Genomic DNA, 16173 nt, shown 5'->3' with positions numbered 1-16173 from the left:
GCCCCATCCCTTCATAAGCATCCTCTGGCATCCTTTGGTATTATTATTACATGCGTGTGCAGACACCACCCTTCTGCAGGGGTCCTGTGGATTTTGCGAATGGACATCATGTATCAGGGTCTCAAGCCCAAGGCGCCATCGGGTGCTTTAAGTGTGAGTCAGTCCCAGTGCGAGATTCCAGGGCGTAGTGGAGGCTGGGGCAGCCTGGGGACTCCGATCACCCACCGCCCGCTGTCCCCTTCTGTCACTGAGAAGCTGAAGGTCGAACAACACACACTGCAGTGACTGCACGTGTGAGGTTGTGACCCCGAAATCTAGGTCATTCGTGCTGCAGATCCTGACAGTAAAAAGTGCTGTCTGAGTGGCAGGCTTCTTGGAGGAGGTGAGCAGCTGGACGTAGTTAAAGATGGAGAAAGGGTTTTCAAAAATACGCTGCTGAAGATCTGACCTTGAGGTTGAGCCCGTTCAGCTGTTGGTGGGATGTGACCTGAGGTCTCCTGGCACCAGTGAAATACACCTATGGGTGAGGCCGGGCTCTGCCAGCTACGGAGTGTGTCCCAGCATGGCTGGCCCGGGCACCTGACAGGTGACTTCCTTAGACCAGGGAAGTGTGAGCGTGAACAGGAGGGCAGGACAGTGAGGAAGGAAGCTCGCTGGCATTCCACCTTACAGAATACAGGCGTGACAGCTCCGTTGTGTGGGTTGGGACTCTTCAACCCTTGGAGGAGACCCCGTCATCTCCTTTGCTTCCTCTTACATTCCCGAGGGTGAGATTAGCAGGTGTCAGCCAAGGAAAGCCATTGCTCCCCATTTCTTGTCCCAAGTCCTCTTGCCCTTTGTGTCTGTTGCACGAAGAGTCTCTGGGAGGAAAAAATCACGCTGTGCCGGGTGCTTGGGTGGCTCAGTTGGGTAAGCGTCCAACTTCGTCTCAGGTCATGATCTCGTGGTCTGTGAGTTCGAGTTCTGCACCGGGCTCAGAGCCTGGAGCCTGCTTTGGATTCTGTCTTTCCCCCTGTCTCTGCCCCTCCCCTCTCTCTCAGTAATAAATAAACACTAAAATTTTATTAAAAATCATATGGTATGTGCTGGACATTGGTGTTCAGATTGTGCTGGACCTCCCCACAGCTTCTTGTGTTGGTACCATGTGCCCACGAAAGGGCCGGGCACGGGGGCAGAGACCAGGAGAACGGGGAGCTCAGATCTAATCAAAAGAGAGACATTTAAGCCACCTGTTACATCCCCCCAAATTCGTGTGGAATGCAGTTCCAATAATAATTTTAGTTGGATTTGGTGGAAGAAATGTGACCAAGTTAATTTGTTTCGCCTGCAGATAGTAAATTTATGAAACTAGGTGAGAACATTGGACAATGGAGAGTAATACAGGATTTCCCCTAGCAAATAGTAAAATGTTCTAAAGCTATGTTAATGCTGCATGCACCCCTGCAGAAAAAGCCAGACCAAGGGCATAAAATAGATTGTCTACACAGATGTAGGTGTAATGAAAAGGTATTTCAAATCAATGGGAAAAGAGTGTATCACTCATACATTTGTGGGCAACTGGCTGGATCTTTAAGAAGAAAATGAAGATGGATTCCGTCATCAGATAAAAATCCAGATAAAACAATTTGTAAAAAGTAAATATAGGTTAGCATTAGATGGTAGGAAAAAAACCATGAGGGGGAATCAGGGATTTGCATACACAAATAGTTGAAAAGTTTATATTTAAAAAGAGCATTTAGAAAGTGACAGATCTGGGAAAACACTTGTAACAAAACATAGAAAGGGATTCCTGTCTTCGACGTGAGAAGGGGTCCTGTTAATAAAGAGAATGTGTGTGTCGACAGCTGTGTGCTCTTATGAGAATTTCTCAAACACGGGGACGGACAGTATGTGCCCTGGTGCCTTTGTGGAGGGGGAGTAACTGTTGGGATCACGTGGCCTTGAGACGCTCGCGCATGCGCATCACGCCCCACCTTCGCCGTGTCACCTCATGTCTGGATTACTGCGCCGGCCTCCTGGCTGGCCAGTCCTGCTCTCCTCCACCCATCGTCCTCCCTGTGGGGATCTTTCTACAACACAAAACTGCTTGCTTTTCTGGTTCTGGAAGGACTCCCTGCCATCTACGGGATCAAGCCCAGTTACATCAGGGTGCTATTCAGGATCGATCAGAAAAGTTGGCTTCTACTGTCCCCTGGTGGTGCCGGGGCCCCAAGTTTTCCCCGTTGCTCTGGTTTTGTGAACGCTGTTCTTTTCTTACCTGTGCCTTGGACAACACGTAAGCATCCTGCAGGGCCTCACCCGACTTGTGCGCGTCTGGGATCCTCAACCTTCCCCCAGGCATGCAGGTGGCACCCTTGGCTGAGAATTCCACGACACTGGGACATCTATCTGATAAGCCTTCATTCTGTGACATTGAGATCATTCCCTTGGTTGGCATTTAATACGTTTTTGTGACATCGGAACAGAATTTTTGCCCCAGAAGAGACTTTATTCTCTAGTTTCACTTTTTCATTTGGAAACTTAAAAAAACAAAAATCCCTGTCTGGCGAGGCTCTGGGAACTGGCCAGGGTCCTGAAGCTTGATGACAGCATTAAAAGTCCTGTTGTGCAGTTTGTTTCCACATCTGTTTATCCACCAGACGGGTACCTTAGCAGAGCTCTGTTAGTAAGTGTGATTGCCCTAAGCTCTCACTCTCGCCAGATTGTCGGCTGGGAAGCCCAGAGACTGACTGCTCTCGGAGCTGCCCCTCGAGGGTTGTGGGAGAAAGGTCCGCAAGTAACTCAGTCCCCCTGTTTCTTAGATTTTCAGTGCGAAGTGAAGGATTTCAACAAATTACTCTGAAAATCAATTTCAGAGAAATCATTCTGTATGTTTTCCTCTTCAACTTTTTTCTGTGTTTTGAGGGGTAGGTGGGCGGGATTTAATATTCGTTGTTGTGGACATTTAAAGCAAACGCCCCTCTGTATCACACAGACACACACACACACACACGTGTGCGCGTGCACACGCACGCACACATACACGCACACATGCACAGAACTGGAAAAACAAAGTAAGATTAGCACGTAATTCCACCAGCAGAGGACCATTGCTAACATGTTGGCTTTTTGCCTCTATGAGTCTATGACTTTAATTTTTACAGTTAAAAAAAGACTACATTAGACTACTATACGTTTGTTGAAGTCAAAATGTATAAACAATTCCTCCTCATGCTTTTGTGACTTGCTGTTGGATTAGAAGCATTGAAAACATTCCTCTTGAAATGATTTTTTCCCCCATCGTTGCTCTTCTTAAATGCACCGATAGAACTCGTCAGAGGAATCTGCTCTCAGCTAATACGTGATTAAAGGGATGGCAGGAGCACTGATTCTTTGTCAGAGACCAGAGGGAAAGTCAGGGCCTGGGGACGAGGAGGCTGGGACCACGGAGCCTCTTCTCTTTCTTTATCCTTCGTTAATGAAGTTTATGGTAAATAGGCTCTTTGAAATCTGTACTTGTAACGATTACCAGTGGAATTTGGCTGCAAGATTTCTAGAGAAATCTCAAAAGTGTGATTGACTTGGGGCTGAGTTCTGGTGCTCTAAGGGCGTACATTTCTGCACCTGTCACCATGGTGGCTGGTCCCACCAGCACCCCCCCTACCAAGCCACGTTTCCAAGGACACTTTGGGACATTTGGGGACATTTGGTCGCCATCTCTACATCCCGCACGTCTGTTCCAGTTCTCAGTCACCAGAGCCTGTGGACTCTGTCTTCTCGTTATTCCCCTAATTTCTGCCCTTCCCTCCGGCCTGGCAGTAGTAACAGTAATAGCAGCTCAGATTTGCTGACTGATCTCTCTGTGCTATAGCCCTAGCCTGTGGGTCCTATTTTGTGTGTGTGTAAAGTACACATCCACGGAACTTACCATTACTGACAGTCAGTGTGTTCGCAGTGTTGAGCCGCCATCACTGCTGTCTAGGTTCGGAACACGTGTCTCCCCTGAGGGAAACTCTGTTTCCAGCGAATAGTCATTCTCCATTCTCCCCTCCCTCCCTCCTCCCGCTCAGCCCCTGGCAACTAGTGATCTGCCTTCTGTCTCCACAGGCTGGCCTTTTCTGGCCATTTCATATAAATGAATGTAGCCTTTTATTCAGGCTTCTTTCCCTTAGCGTAGTATCTTCAAGATCTACCCATGTCGTAGCATGTATTGGTGCTTCATTCCTTTTTATGGCTGAATCCTCTTCCGTTGTGTGCTGGGTAGACCCCATTTTATTTATCTCTTCATCAGCTGATGGGCATCTGGGCTTTTGCCATCTTCTGGCTATTATGAATCGTGCTGCTGCAAATATGCAGGTACGAATTTTTGTTTGAGCAGCTGTTTTCAATTCTCTGGGGGGTAGGCACACACTCAGGAATGGACTTGCTTGGTTGTATGGTAATTCTGTGTTTAAGCTGTCTATTAATCATAGGGACTACTTATTCTTATTTTAGAGATTGTGCAAGCAGAGGGGGGGAGAGAGAGAGAGAGAGAGAGAGAGAGAGAGAGAGAGAGAGAGAGAGAGAGAGAATCCCAAGTAGGCTCCATGCTGCACGGATGTGAGACTTGATCCCATGACCCTAGGATCATGACCTGAGCTGAAATCAAGAGTTGGACACTCAACCGACTGAACCACCCAGGTGTCCCCCAACCCAAAGGCACTATTTTATCCTCGTTTTACAGATGGAGAAATTTCAGTTTGCAATGGGGGATGCCCAGGGTTCCACAGTGTGGTAGGGGCAGAGCTGAGAGCTGAGCCCCCAATGAGGGCCAAAGTCCACGGTCTTCATCAGCACATTCTGCTGCCTCCTGCATCCTTGTTTCATGTCTTCATCATTCCTCTGTTGGCTGTCACTTCCCGCTTATGCTCCTCCAGGCTGATGCCACACAGTAGCCAGATTTATCTGTCTGAAATACTGATTTGACCCTGTTACTTCCTGGCTTAAAGCCCTGTAGTCACCCCCCACCCCTACCTCAAGCCATTAGGATAATGTTGCAAATCACTAACCTGCTCTTGAAGGCAGCTTGGGACCCTGTTTCCATCTCTTCCACCTTTAGGTCCTGCTCGTGCTATATTCTCTCTGCCCAGCTGCCCTCCTCCTGGCTTATTCCCTGTCCATGGATTACCTCATATAAAGCCTCCTTTAAAAAAAATTTAATGTTTATTATTGAGACAGAAACAGAGCATGAGTGAGGGAGGGTCAGAGAGAGAGAGGGAGACACAGAATCCAAAGCAGGCTCCAGGCTCTGAGCTGTCAGCACAGAGCCCGACATGGGGCTCAAACCCATGAACTGTGAGATCATGACCTGAGCCAAAGTTGGACGCTTAACCGACTGAGCCACCCAGGCACCCCAAGCCTCCTTTGTCCTTTGAGCTAAGCTTAGGGCTGCCCCCCTCTCCACCCCACCCCTCCAGGCTTCTCCAGCCTCACTCCGGTCACACTGTGTCACCCTCACCTGCTTGCCTATCTATTTTTCTGCAAGATTGTGGGCTCCTTAGAGCAGGGCCTGGATCCGTTCCGCACTTGTCCTTGGAGCACCCATCCCTGCACTCACTGAATTAACTAGGTGTCAGGGAAGATTCCCCCGACATCCAAACACCGAGTCAACCCTGGTAGCCCACTGTGATGTGTTCACTTAAATAGAGTTTATGGCAACCACAGTTCTAGCAAAGCTTGGTTCCTGCACATATGAGATGCACATAAGAATTCTGAGTTTAAAGTATTGTTTCAAAGACTAAAAAGGGAGTAAGGCCTCCCCTCTGGCAAAAGTTCAATAAAGACATTGATGGTTAAGAGTAGTTTTGAAGAATGAGTTGCAAAGGCTTTTGTCCAGACACTGAGAGATTTTTAAAACCCTGCCCTGCCAGTCACCAGTCCAGAAGAGTGAGCTATATACAGAGTGGGAGTCACAATGCTCACAGTGGCCCAAGACCTTGATGAGCCAATGCAGGGCTCCTGGAAAAAGGCCAGACTGGAGCCCAAGCCCCAGACAGGCAGCTGTGGTGTGAAAGCTGCTCGCCCCGATGGCTGGCTGTGAAGCCCAGGTTCACTACTGACTAATTCTGTGATCTTGGGCCATTTATTTCACTGAATAGTACTACTGAATTCTAATTTATAAAAATATAGACTGAAACAGTGCCCACTTATGGTATTATGAGATATTAATGGATTAGTGCACTTGGGACCATCTCTGGTGTTCAGTGTCTCCAGAATACATGTTAATTATGATGACGGTGATGCTGATGGTGAGGATGATAATGACGTCGATGCTGGTGGTGGTGATGCTGGTGGTGGTGATGGTAATGTTGATGATGATCTGACGGTGATAATGATGTAGTGACGGCGATGATAGTGGCGTTGATGCTGATGTTGAGGATGATGCTGATGGTGATGATCGTGATGCTGATGATGACGTGATGTGATCTTGAGGATGCTGACGGTGATAGCGATGGTGACGATGGTGATGATGGTGATGATCATCATGATAGTGATGACGGTAATGATTATGTTGGGTCTCCTTCTTCCCATAAAGCTACATCTTGAGATCTTGCTCTTCTTTAGCCATTTACCTGGAGGAGGAATGTTGAAGAGCAGAGGCAGAGGCATTTTGGGCAGGTCCGGGGAGCAGGACGTAGCTTAATTAGCAACACGGATAAGCGAAGGTTGAAAGAAGAAAATGAGAGTTGTAAGTGGGCCTGCCCCAAGCAGGCAGTCTCTACCTGGATGTGCTGACCGCTTGGCATCAGAATATAGGGATTCCCAAGAGAGAAGAGAGAAGGATGGCGGGACCTGGAGAATCTGCCCTACCTTTGCCCTCTTCCTAGATACAGGCATTCATTCCTGCATCGCATCAGTGTTGCTAAGTTAAGCTAGATTCTGCGCCCATGACCTGCCACACTGCTTCTACTCTTCACATTCTCTTGGCCATGGCATTGGCCAAAGGAAGGAGGGTAAGGCCTCAGGTGGAGATTCAGAGAGGGTGGAGGTGGGAAGAGGAGACAGCTTGGTGGTTTGACTCCATTGGCCAGTTCTACTTCATGAAGTAGGAAAGAAAGAGAGAGACAGAGGGAGACAGAGAGATCTCTTCCTTCCTTTTACAGTACAATGACCCTGCCGGCAGGTGATTCTAGTCTAGTCTTTGTATCTGGTTCTCATCGATCTGGCAGGTAACTTCTACCATGGGGTGGGAGGTTGGGACTCCAAATGTGTTTAGAAAACCACACAGCTCCCTGGACAAAAGCAGTGTAATCTAATGCAGGGAGAACACGGACTTTAGAGTCAGGCAGGACTGGCTCTGGTTTTTTAGCTATGCCCTTTTTGTTTTGTTTTGTTGTTTAATTTACATCCAAGTTAGTTAGCATAGTGTGCAGCAATGCTTTCAGGAGTGGATTCCTTAATGCCCCTCACCCATGTAGCCCATCCCCCTGCCGCAGCCTCTCCAGCCACACTGTGTTTGTTCTCTATATTTAAGAGTCTCTTGCGTTTCGTCCCCCTCCCTGTTTTTATATTTTTTTTGTTTCCCTTCCCTTACGTTCATCTGTTTTGTATCTTAAAGTCCTCATATGAGTGATGTCATGTGATATTTGTCTTTCTCTGATTGACTAATTTTGCTTAGCATGATAAATTCTAGCTGCATCCATGTCATTGCAAATGGCAAGATTTCATTCTTTTTGATTGTTGAGTGAGACTCCATTGTGTGTGGCATATATATATACACATGTGTATATATACACACACACACACACACACACACACACACACACACATATATATACACACCACATCTTTTTTATTCATTCATCCATCAATGGACATTTGGACTCTTTCTATTTTGGTTATTGTTGGTAGTGCTGCTGTGAACATTGGGGTGCACGTGTCCCTTGGAGGCAATAGCTATGTACTTAGATTAATGACTTCATCTCTTTCCATCTCCATTGGCCTGTCAATGGAATGGGGATAACAGGACCGCTGAAGATTGAACGATAGGAGGCATATATCACACCTTATTAATTAGTTTCCTGGGGCTGCTGTGACAAATTATCCCAAACTGGAGGAGCTTGGGACAACAGAATCTGATTCTGTCACAGTTCCAGAGGCTACATTTCTGGAGTTAAGGCATCAGCAGAGCCGTGCTCCCTTTGATGGCTCCAGAGAAGAATCCTTGCCTCTTCCTAGCTTCTGGCACATCCTGAAAATCTTTCCTTGGTTGTGACTATGTCTCTCCAGTCTCTGCCTCCATGGTCACATGGCCCTCTCTATGTGACTATCTTTATACCTCTCTAGTCCATCGCCTTAACCACTCGGCCACTGTCTTTACACCTCTCTATCCCTGTAAAGACACATTCATTAGATTTAAGACCCGCCCTAATCCAATACAAACTCATCTTAACTTGATTATTGTTTGCAAAGTTCTTCTTTCCAAATGGGGTCACATTTGTAGCTACTGGGCGTTAAGACTTAAGCCTATCTGTTTGGAAGACACAATTCAACCCATTCCATGCACCCAGCCTAGGGGCCGGCATGCTGGTGCTGATCAGATATCATCAGTTCCCTGTACCTCCCCATTCTTCTTCCAAAAGCTGAAAAATGAAATAAAATAAAAGCATTTGCCTTCTGTGAAAGAGGAACCTTGAAAATAGATTGCTCAGCTATACCCACTTTGTTCTCTTTAGACACTGATATTTTGTTTTCTTTTCATCAATATTTTAATGTGTCCTCTGGGCAGTGCGATTTGGATTTATCCAGTTTTTTGGGGTTTTTTTTCATACCCAGTCAGCATACATATCAGGGCCCAGAGGGCTATTTCCAGCACAAGTGGAAAACTTGCATGTCATGTTGGTGCTAATCAAAATGTAATGCATAGAGGGGCGCCTGGGTGGCTCAGTCGGTTGACCGTCTGGCTTTGCCCAGGTCATGATCTCATGGTTTGTGGGATCGAGCACCGTGTCGGGTTCTGTGCTGACAGCTCAGAGCCTGGAGCTGCTTCAGATTCTGTGTCTCCCTCTCTCTCTGCCCCTCCCCCATTCATGCTCTGTTTCTGTCTCAATAATAAATAAACATAAAAAAATTAAAAAAGCAAAAACAAAATGGAATGTTTAGAATCAGGAGGATATTCAATTTTGGAAACAGAGCTGGTTCCCTGGGCATCTCTGATGCGCAGCATCTTTGGAGCAACAAGTCACGTGCGGCACTGCTTTTTGATTCAGGCTCCAGTACGCACCTGGGCACAAAGCTCCTGTTTCTGACCTAACTTGACTTTGACCATCTTGATGGTCAAGTCGGCTTTTTTCGGTCTGTCAGAAAAATTTGACCTAGACTATGGGCTGCATAGGGACCACGGGGAAAAAGACTGGCTTTGTTGTCTTTGCGCCCCGAAGCAATCCGTTTCGTGTTCTCAGTAATCTGCTGCCATTTTTCATGACCCTTGTCCCGTACCTGGCTTCCCCAGGGGCAGAAGCTAAGGCAGAGTCTGGGGTATACTATGTTTACCAACGTGCAGAAAAGAGTTAATAATACATCTGGCCGACACTGCTCTCCTTAGAAAGGCTGGCCTTCAAGGTTAGTCCTTGGCCAGTGCTTGGGAACTTGGATGTCAGGACCGTCGCCACTGTCCCCGAGACTTATGAGAGCGGCTCACCGTGCTGAAGCTGTCTTTACAGACCATGTGTTTTACGCTTCATGCCTGCTTTCATCCCGGGAGTCTGCAATGTTGGCACATGCCAGGCAGAGGGTGCCTAAGGACCAGTCCTGAATAAAAGCCTTAGGCACAGAGTCTCCGATGAGCCTTGCTGGTGGTGTTACACTCGCTGCCAGAGGAACCGAACAAGCTCCGCGTGATTCTACTGGGAGGCGTCTCTGGAAGCTTCCTTCTGCTTTCTTTCAAATTTTACCCCTTGTGTCTTTTCCCATTGCTGATTCTGCTTCGTATCTTCTTCTTCCTGTGATAACTCATAGCTGTGAGGATGACGACATGCTGAGCCTCATGAGGCCTCCTAGTGAATCATCAAACTTGGGATGGTTGTGGGGTTCGCCCCCCCTCCCCAGCCCACAACGTGATCAGTGGTCACCTATGAAGGGGAGAAGGAGGAAGCAGGCTTGGGCAGAAGGTGACTGGGCAGGTTGTGATCTGGGTTGGTAAAGCCTCATGTGGCAGTGAACTCTGGAGCAAGTGCTCCTGTCTGAGGGACCCTCGTCAGGCCGAAGTGGCCGGCCTCTGTGCCTCTGCTGTGCTCTGTTACCAGGCTGTCTCCAGGAGAAGCATGGCCTCGGGTGAGGTGGCTCCCTGCAGCTGGTCTAGACGTGCTCCCCATGGAGCACACTGCCCGGAGCTGGGCACCAAGGTTTTCCTAGAAGGGTGACCTGAGTGATGCACCTCCTTGTCTACCAAAGTACCTTTAAAACTATTTGTGATTCCTTTTTTGTCTTCTGGTTATGCAGGTAATGCATGCTCCTTGTAGAAATCGTAGAAAACACAGACACATAGAGAAAAAAACTCATCAACCAATCACACTCAACACAGTTCTGGAAGATATTCTTCACAGGTTTCATAGCTACATGTGTGCATATATATTATTTTTGTTTCAAAGAAATTGGGATTTTACTGTGCATACAGTTTTGTATCTTCTTTAGAAATGTTACATTAGGATATACGCATTTAAATTTTTTTAATGTTTTTTAAAAATTATTTTGTCTTTATTTTGAGAGACAGAGACAGAGTGAGTGGGGAAGGGGCAGAGAGAGAGGGAGACACAGAATCAGAAGCAGGCTTCAGGCTCTGAGCTGTCAGCACAAAGCCTAACACGGGGCTTGAACCCACAGACTATGAGATCATGACCTCAGCAGAAGTCAGACGCTCAACCGACTGAGCCACCCAGGCACCCTGAATGTTTGTTTATTTTTGAGAGAGAGAGAGAATGCAAGCAGGGGAGGGATAGAGAAAGAGAGGGAGCACAGAATTTGAAGCAGGCTCCAGACTCTGAGCTGTCAGCACAGAGCCCGACGCGGGGCTCGAACTCACAAACCGTGAGATCATGACCTGAGCTGAAGTTGGACGCTTAACTGACTGAGTCACCCAGGTGCCCCAAAGCACTTTTAAATATTATTAAAAATTCCACACACAAAAATCAGTTATATTTCTACACACTAACAACGAACACTTCCAAAAGGCAATTAAGAAAACAATCTCAGTTATTATGGCATCAAAAAGAGTAAAATACTTAGGAATAAACTTAATCAAGAGGTGAAAGATTTGTACACTGAAAATCACAAAACACTGCTTGGGGAAAGTAAAGAAGACGGATAAATGGAAGGTCGTCTTGCGCCCATGGACCAGAAGATTCCACGTTGCTGTGATCTTTAGATTCAGCGCAACGTTTGTCAAAATTTCAATGGCTTCTTTTATAGAAATAGAAAAACCTATTCTAAAATTCATATATCTCAAAGGAATCTGAATAACCAAAACAGTCTTGAAGAACAAAGCTGGAGGTTTCACAATTCACGATTTCCAAACCTACTAGAAAACTACAGTAGTCACAGCAGTGCGGCAGTGGCCTGAAAGCAGACATATCCACCAGGGAATAGAATCAAGAGCCTAAGAAAAGACCTTGCATGGGTAGTCCAAGGATTTTCAACAGGAGTGGAAGGATGAATGGGAGGAAACTTGAGCATTCACTGTGTTTCATTTCAGCAGCATTTCAACAAATGATATTGGGGAGACTGGATATACACATGCAAAAGAATGAAGCTGGACCCTTGCCTTCCAGTGTAGACAAAGATTAACTCAAAGTGGATCAAAGCCTGACAAGTAAGACCTGAAATTATAAAACTCTTGGAACAAAACATAACATCAGATTTGCCAATGATTTTTTTTTTTTGTATCTGACACCAAAAGCACAGGCAACAAAAGAAAAAAATAGGTGATTTGGGTTATATCAAAATTAAAAACTTATGTGCATCAAAGGACATAATCAATAGAATGTAAAGACAACCCATGGAATGGGAGAGAATAACATTATAACATTTATACTATATAAAGAACTCCTATGTCTTAGTCGGTTTGGGCTATTATAACATATTGCTATAGACTGGGTGGCATAAGTAACAGACATTTATTTTCTTGGGTCTTTAGTCTGGGAAGTGTAAGGTCAAAGTGCTGGCAGATATGGTGTCTGGACAGTCCACTTCCTGGTTTGTAGATTTCCATTTTCTCATTGTATCCTTACATGGCGGAGAGCAAAAAGAACTCTGGCCTTTTCATCTCCTTACAAGGGGACTAATCGTATTCATGAGGACTCCACTCTCAGAGTCCCCTCAGTATTTTCACATTGGGAGCTAAGATTTCAATGTTTGAATTTGGGGCAACACAAATATTCAACCCATAATGTCTTACAACTTAGCGATAACAAAGAAAGGAAAAACACCAAACAACATGTTTGAAAAATGGGCAAAGGACTTGAACAGACATTTCTCCAAAGAAGATATACAGATGTCTAGGACACACATGAAAAAACACTGATCATTAGAGAAATGCAAATCAAAACCATGATGATTCCACCTCATATATATCAGGATGGCTACTATCAAAAAAAAAAAAAAGGAGGAAGAGGAAGAGGGAGGAAGAAGGAGGAAGGAGAAGGAAGAAAGAGGAGGAAGAAGGAAGAGGAGGAAGAAGAAGCAGAAAAAGCAAGTTGGCTGTTCCCTGGAAATTAAAGCTAGAATTATTATATAATCCTATAATTCCACGTCTAGTATATTCCCCAAAGAATTGGAAGCAAGGTCTCAAAGAGATATCTGTATACCCATGTTTATAGCAGCATTCTTCACAGTAACCAAAAGATGGAAGCCACCCAAGTGTCCATTGTTGAATGAATGGATAAACAAAATATGATATTTATGTAGAATGGAATTTTATACAGCCTTATAAAGGAAGGAAATTCTGTCTCATAAATTCAGCATTTGAGTGAAATCATATATTCTTTCTGTGGCTTATTTCACTTAGCATAATACACTGTACTTCATCCACATTATTGGTAATGTGCAAATGGGAAGATTTCATTCTTTTTGATCACTGAGTAATATTCCATCACACACACACACACACACACACACACACACACACACACACACACCACATCTTCTTTATTCATTCATCAGTCAATGGACATGTGGGCTCTCTCCATAGGTTGGCTACAGTCAGCAGCACTGCTGTAGATATTGAGGTGCATGTGCCCCTTTGTATCAGCACGAGGATAAATACCTAGTGTGCAATTGCTGGGTCATAGGTAGTTCTATTTTTTTTTTTCACTTTTTGAGGAACCTCCGTACTGTTTTCCAGGGTGGTTGCACCAGTTTGCATTCCCATCAGCTGTGCAAAAGCGTTCCCCTCTTGTTTTGCATATTCGCCAACACCTGTTGTTTCCTGAGTCGTTAATTTTAGCCGTTCTGACAGGTGTGAAGTGGAAAATGGAAGGAAAAATAAAATAAGATAAAAACAGAGAGGGAGGCAAACCATAAGAGACTCTTAAGTACAAAGAACAAGCTGAGAGTTGCTGGAGGGAAGGTGGGTGGGGGGTGGATTACATGGGTGCTGGGCATTAAGGAGGGCAGTTTTGGGGTGAGGACTGGGTGTTCTATGTAAGTGATGAATCACTGAATTCTACTTCTGAAACCAACACTACTCTATATGTTAAGTAACTTGAATTTAAATTTAAAAAAAAGGAAGGAGATTCTGAGGCACGCTACAACATGGATGAACCATAAAGGTCTAATGCTAAGTGAAGTAAGTCACTCAAAAAACACAAATCCTGTATGATTCCTTAAAGGAGTCAAATCCATACAGACAAAGAGAAGAATGGTGGGTGCCAGAGGCTGGAGGATGGAAGGGGGGTGGCTTCATGGGGACGGAGTTTCAGTTTTGTTAGGTGAAAAAGTGCTGGGGATGGACGGTGGTAATGGTTTCAGAACAATGTGACTGTACTCAGTATAACTGGCCTGTACACTTAAAACTGGTTAAGATGGTGATTTTTGAAAAAAAAATTTATTCACTACTTGAGAGAGTGAGAGACAGTAGGGGAGGGGAGAGAGAGAGGGAGACACAGAATCCGAAGCAGGCTCCGGGCTCTGAGCTGTCAGCACAGAGCCCGGCACGGGGCTCCAACTCGAATGATGAAATAACGACCTGAACCAAAGTTGGATGCCTAACCGACTGAGCCACCCAGGCTCCCCAAGATGGCAAATTTTATGTTATATATTTTTAATGGTTAAATACTCAGAATTCCAAGGGAGAAGGGAAAACTTTAAAATTCCTAGAAAGCCAGAAACACATCCTTCTAAGAAGTCATTGGACACACTTATGCCAGAAGACAGTGGGGTGATACCTCCATTGTTCTGAAGAAAAATGATTTTGAACCTTGAATTATAGATTCAGCCAAATTATCGATCAAATAAGGGCAAAGAAACCACATTTTAAAATATTTTCTAAAAAATAATTTGTAAAAATATTCAAAATATTTCATAAAAAAAAGTTTTCTAAACAGATGTACTTGAGAACAAATAAATACTGAGAATACTCCATCACACTGAACAAAAAACCATCCAAGAAAAAGAAAGAAGTGGGATCCAAGAAGCATAGTTTTGCTTTAATCAATAATGTGTGACAATACGGAAAGCTGTAAATAGAGGGCTCCCAATGACAGCAGCAAGCCTGGAAAGTAACCCATTCTGATTAGATCAGAATGTCCAAGCATGCAGGGAATGATGGCTTTAAGAAAAAAAAGATCCACTTCCTGCAACAGATAATGTCATTAAGGAAATGATATATATATATAATTAGGAAGAAAAAAGAAAGGCAGCGAGGAACTCTAGGGAAAACAAAAAGTTACAGAAAAAGGAGTGTTAGTCCAAAGTTAGTTAGCAAACTAAAAATATGGCATGATTTTGAATACTTGATAAAATATAAGAAAAGGGATTGGATTAGAAATATGTTGCTTTGGGGAGTCTGGGTGGCTCAGTCGGTTGAGGGTCCGGCTTTAGCTCAGGTCATGGTCTCATGGTTTGTGAGTTTGAGCCCTGCGTCGGGCTCTGTGCTGACAGCTCAGAGCCTAAAGCCTGCTTCCAATTCTGTGTCTCTCTCTCTCTGCCCCTCCCTTGCTCACTCTCTCTCTCTCTCTCTCTCTCTCTCTCTCAAAATTAATAAATATTAAAAAAAATTTTAAAGCATTACTTTGAAGGAAAGATATTTAGTAACATAGGGTTGTATTTTTTTACTTTTTGTTCAGGGAATAACATTTGTATAATCAAAATAATAGTGTCCTAAACTTTTTTTAGTTTCAGTTTTTATAATTAACCTATGAACCACGAAGAATTGTGATTGCAGAACAAAGTCTATATGTTTTAAACCTTATAAACTGTGGAAGCAAGAAGTGGGACAGGCAAGGTGGGAGACAAGTGTGGGACATTAATGTCATTATCTTTTTTAGTAAGAAGACAAGAAATAGTCTCTAAAGTAAATGTTGTAAAAATTGAAGTTTAATTTTTTAATTTCAATTTACACAGGTAGCTAATTGAAAAACTAAAAATAATCATTAAAATTTGAAGGAAGAGTAGAGAGGGATATTTATAGGTGACAAACCCTACACATTTGTAAGGTAAAAATTCCTGAGCTAAATTCACATCTGTCAAAGTGAGAGTACTGTGTTAATAATTGTTACATATAATATGGTATATATGTGGTACACGTATGGTATGTATATGTATATATATTACATATATATCTATAATATGTCAATAATAATTCAATTACTATGCAGTGCTAATAAATCCAGAAATAGAGATATATGTATAAATTTTAGAGTATTTAATATTAAGTAACCATCTAGTAAACTAAACCATAAAAACTAAAAACAAGGGCGCCTGGGGGGCTCAGTCTGTTGAGCATCTGGCTTCGGCTCAGGTCATGATCTCACAGTTCATGGGTTCGAGCCCCACGTCGGGCTCTGTGCTGACAGCTAGTTCAGAGCCTGCAGCCTGTCTTCGGATTCTGTGTCTGCCTCTCTCTCTGACCCTCCCCTGCTCGCGTTCTCTCTCTCTCTGTCTCTCAAAAATAAATCAAAACACTAAAATTTTTTTAAAAACCTGAAAACAGTTATCTGTGTT

The 16173-nt window shown here is 44.3% G+C and overlaps 1 protein-coding gene across 1 annotated transcript in view; it reads left to right on the top strand.

Annotated features, from left to right (window-relative positions):
* Positions 1–16173, top strand: part of EVC2 (EvC ciliary complex subunit 2) — a 122721-nt gene that overhangs the window by 19829 nt on the left and 86719 nt on the right. The window contains exons 9-11 of the mRNA XM_029952439.1: positions 628–636; positions 8144–8184; positions 9618–9621. Coding sequence (XP_029808299.1) covers positions 628–636; positions 8144–8184; positions 9618–9621 — 54 coding nt within the window. The remainder of the gene's footprint in view (positions 1–627; positions 637–8143; positions 8185–9617; positions 9622–16173) is intronic.

Source organism: Suricata suricatta, chromosome 1 (assembly GCF_006229205.1).
Source record: "Suricata suricatta isolate VVHF042 chromosome 1, meerkat_22Aug2017_6uvM2_HiC, whole genome shotgun sequence".
NCBI lineage: Eukaryota > Metazoa > Chordata > Mammalia > Carnivora > Herpestidae > Suricata > Suricata suricatta.
The sequence above is the reverse complement of the archived record's forward strand: the minus strand, read 5'-3'. Positions and strand labels throughout refer to the sequence as shown.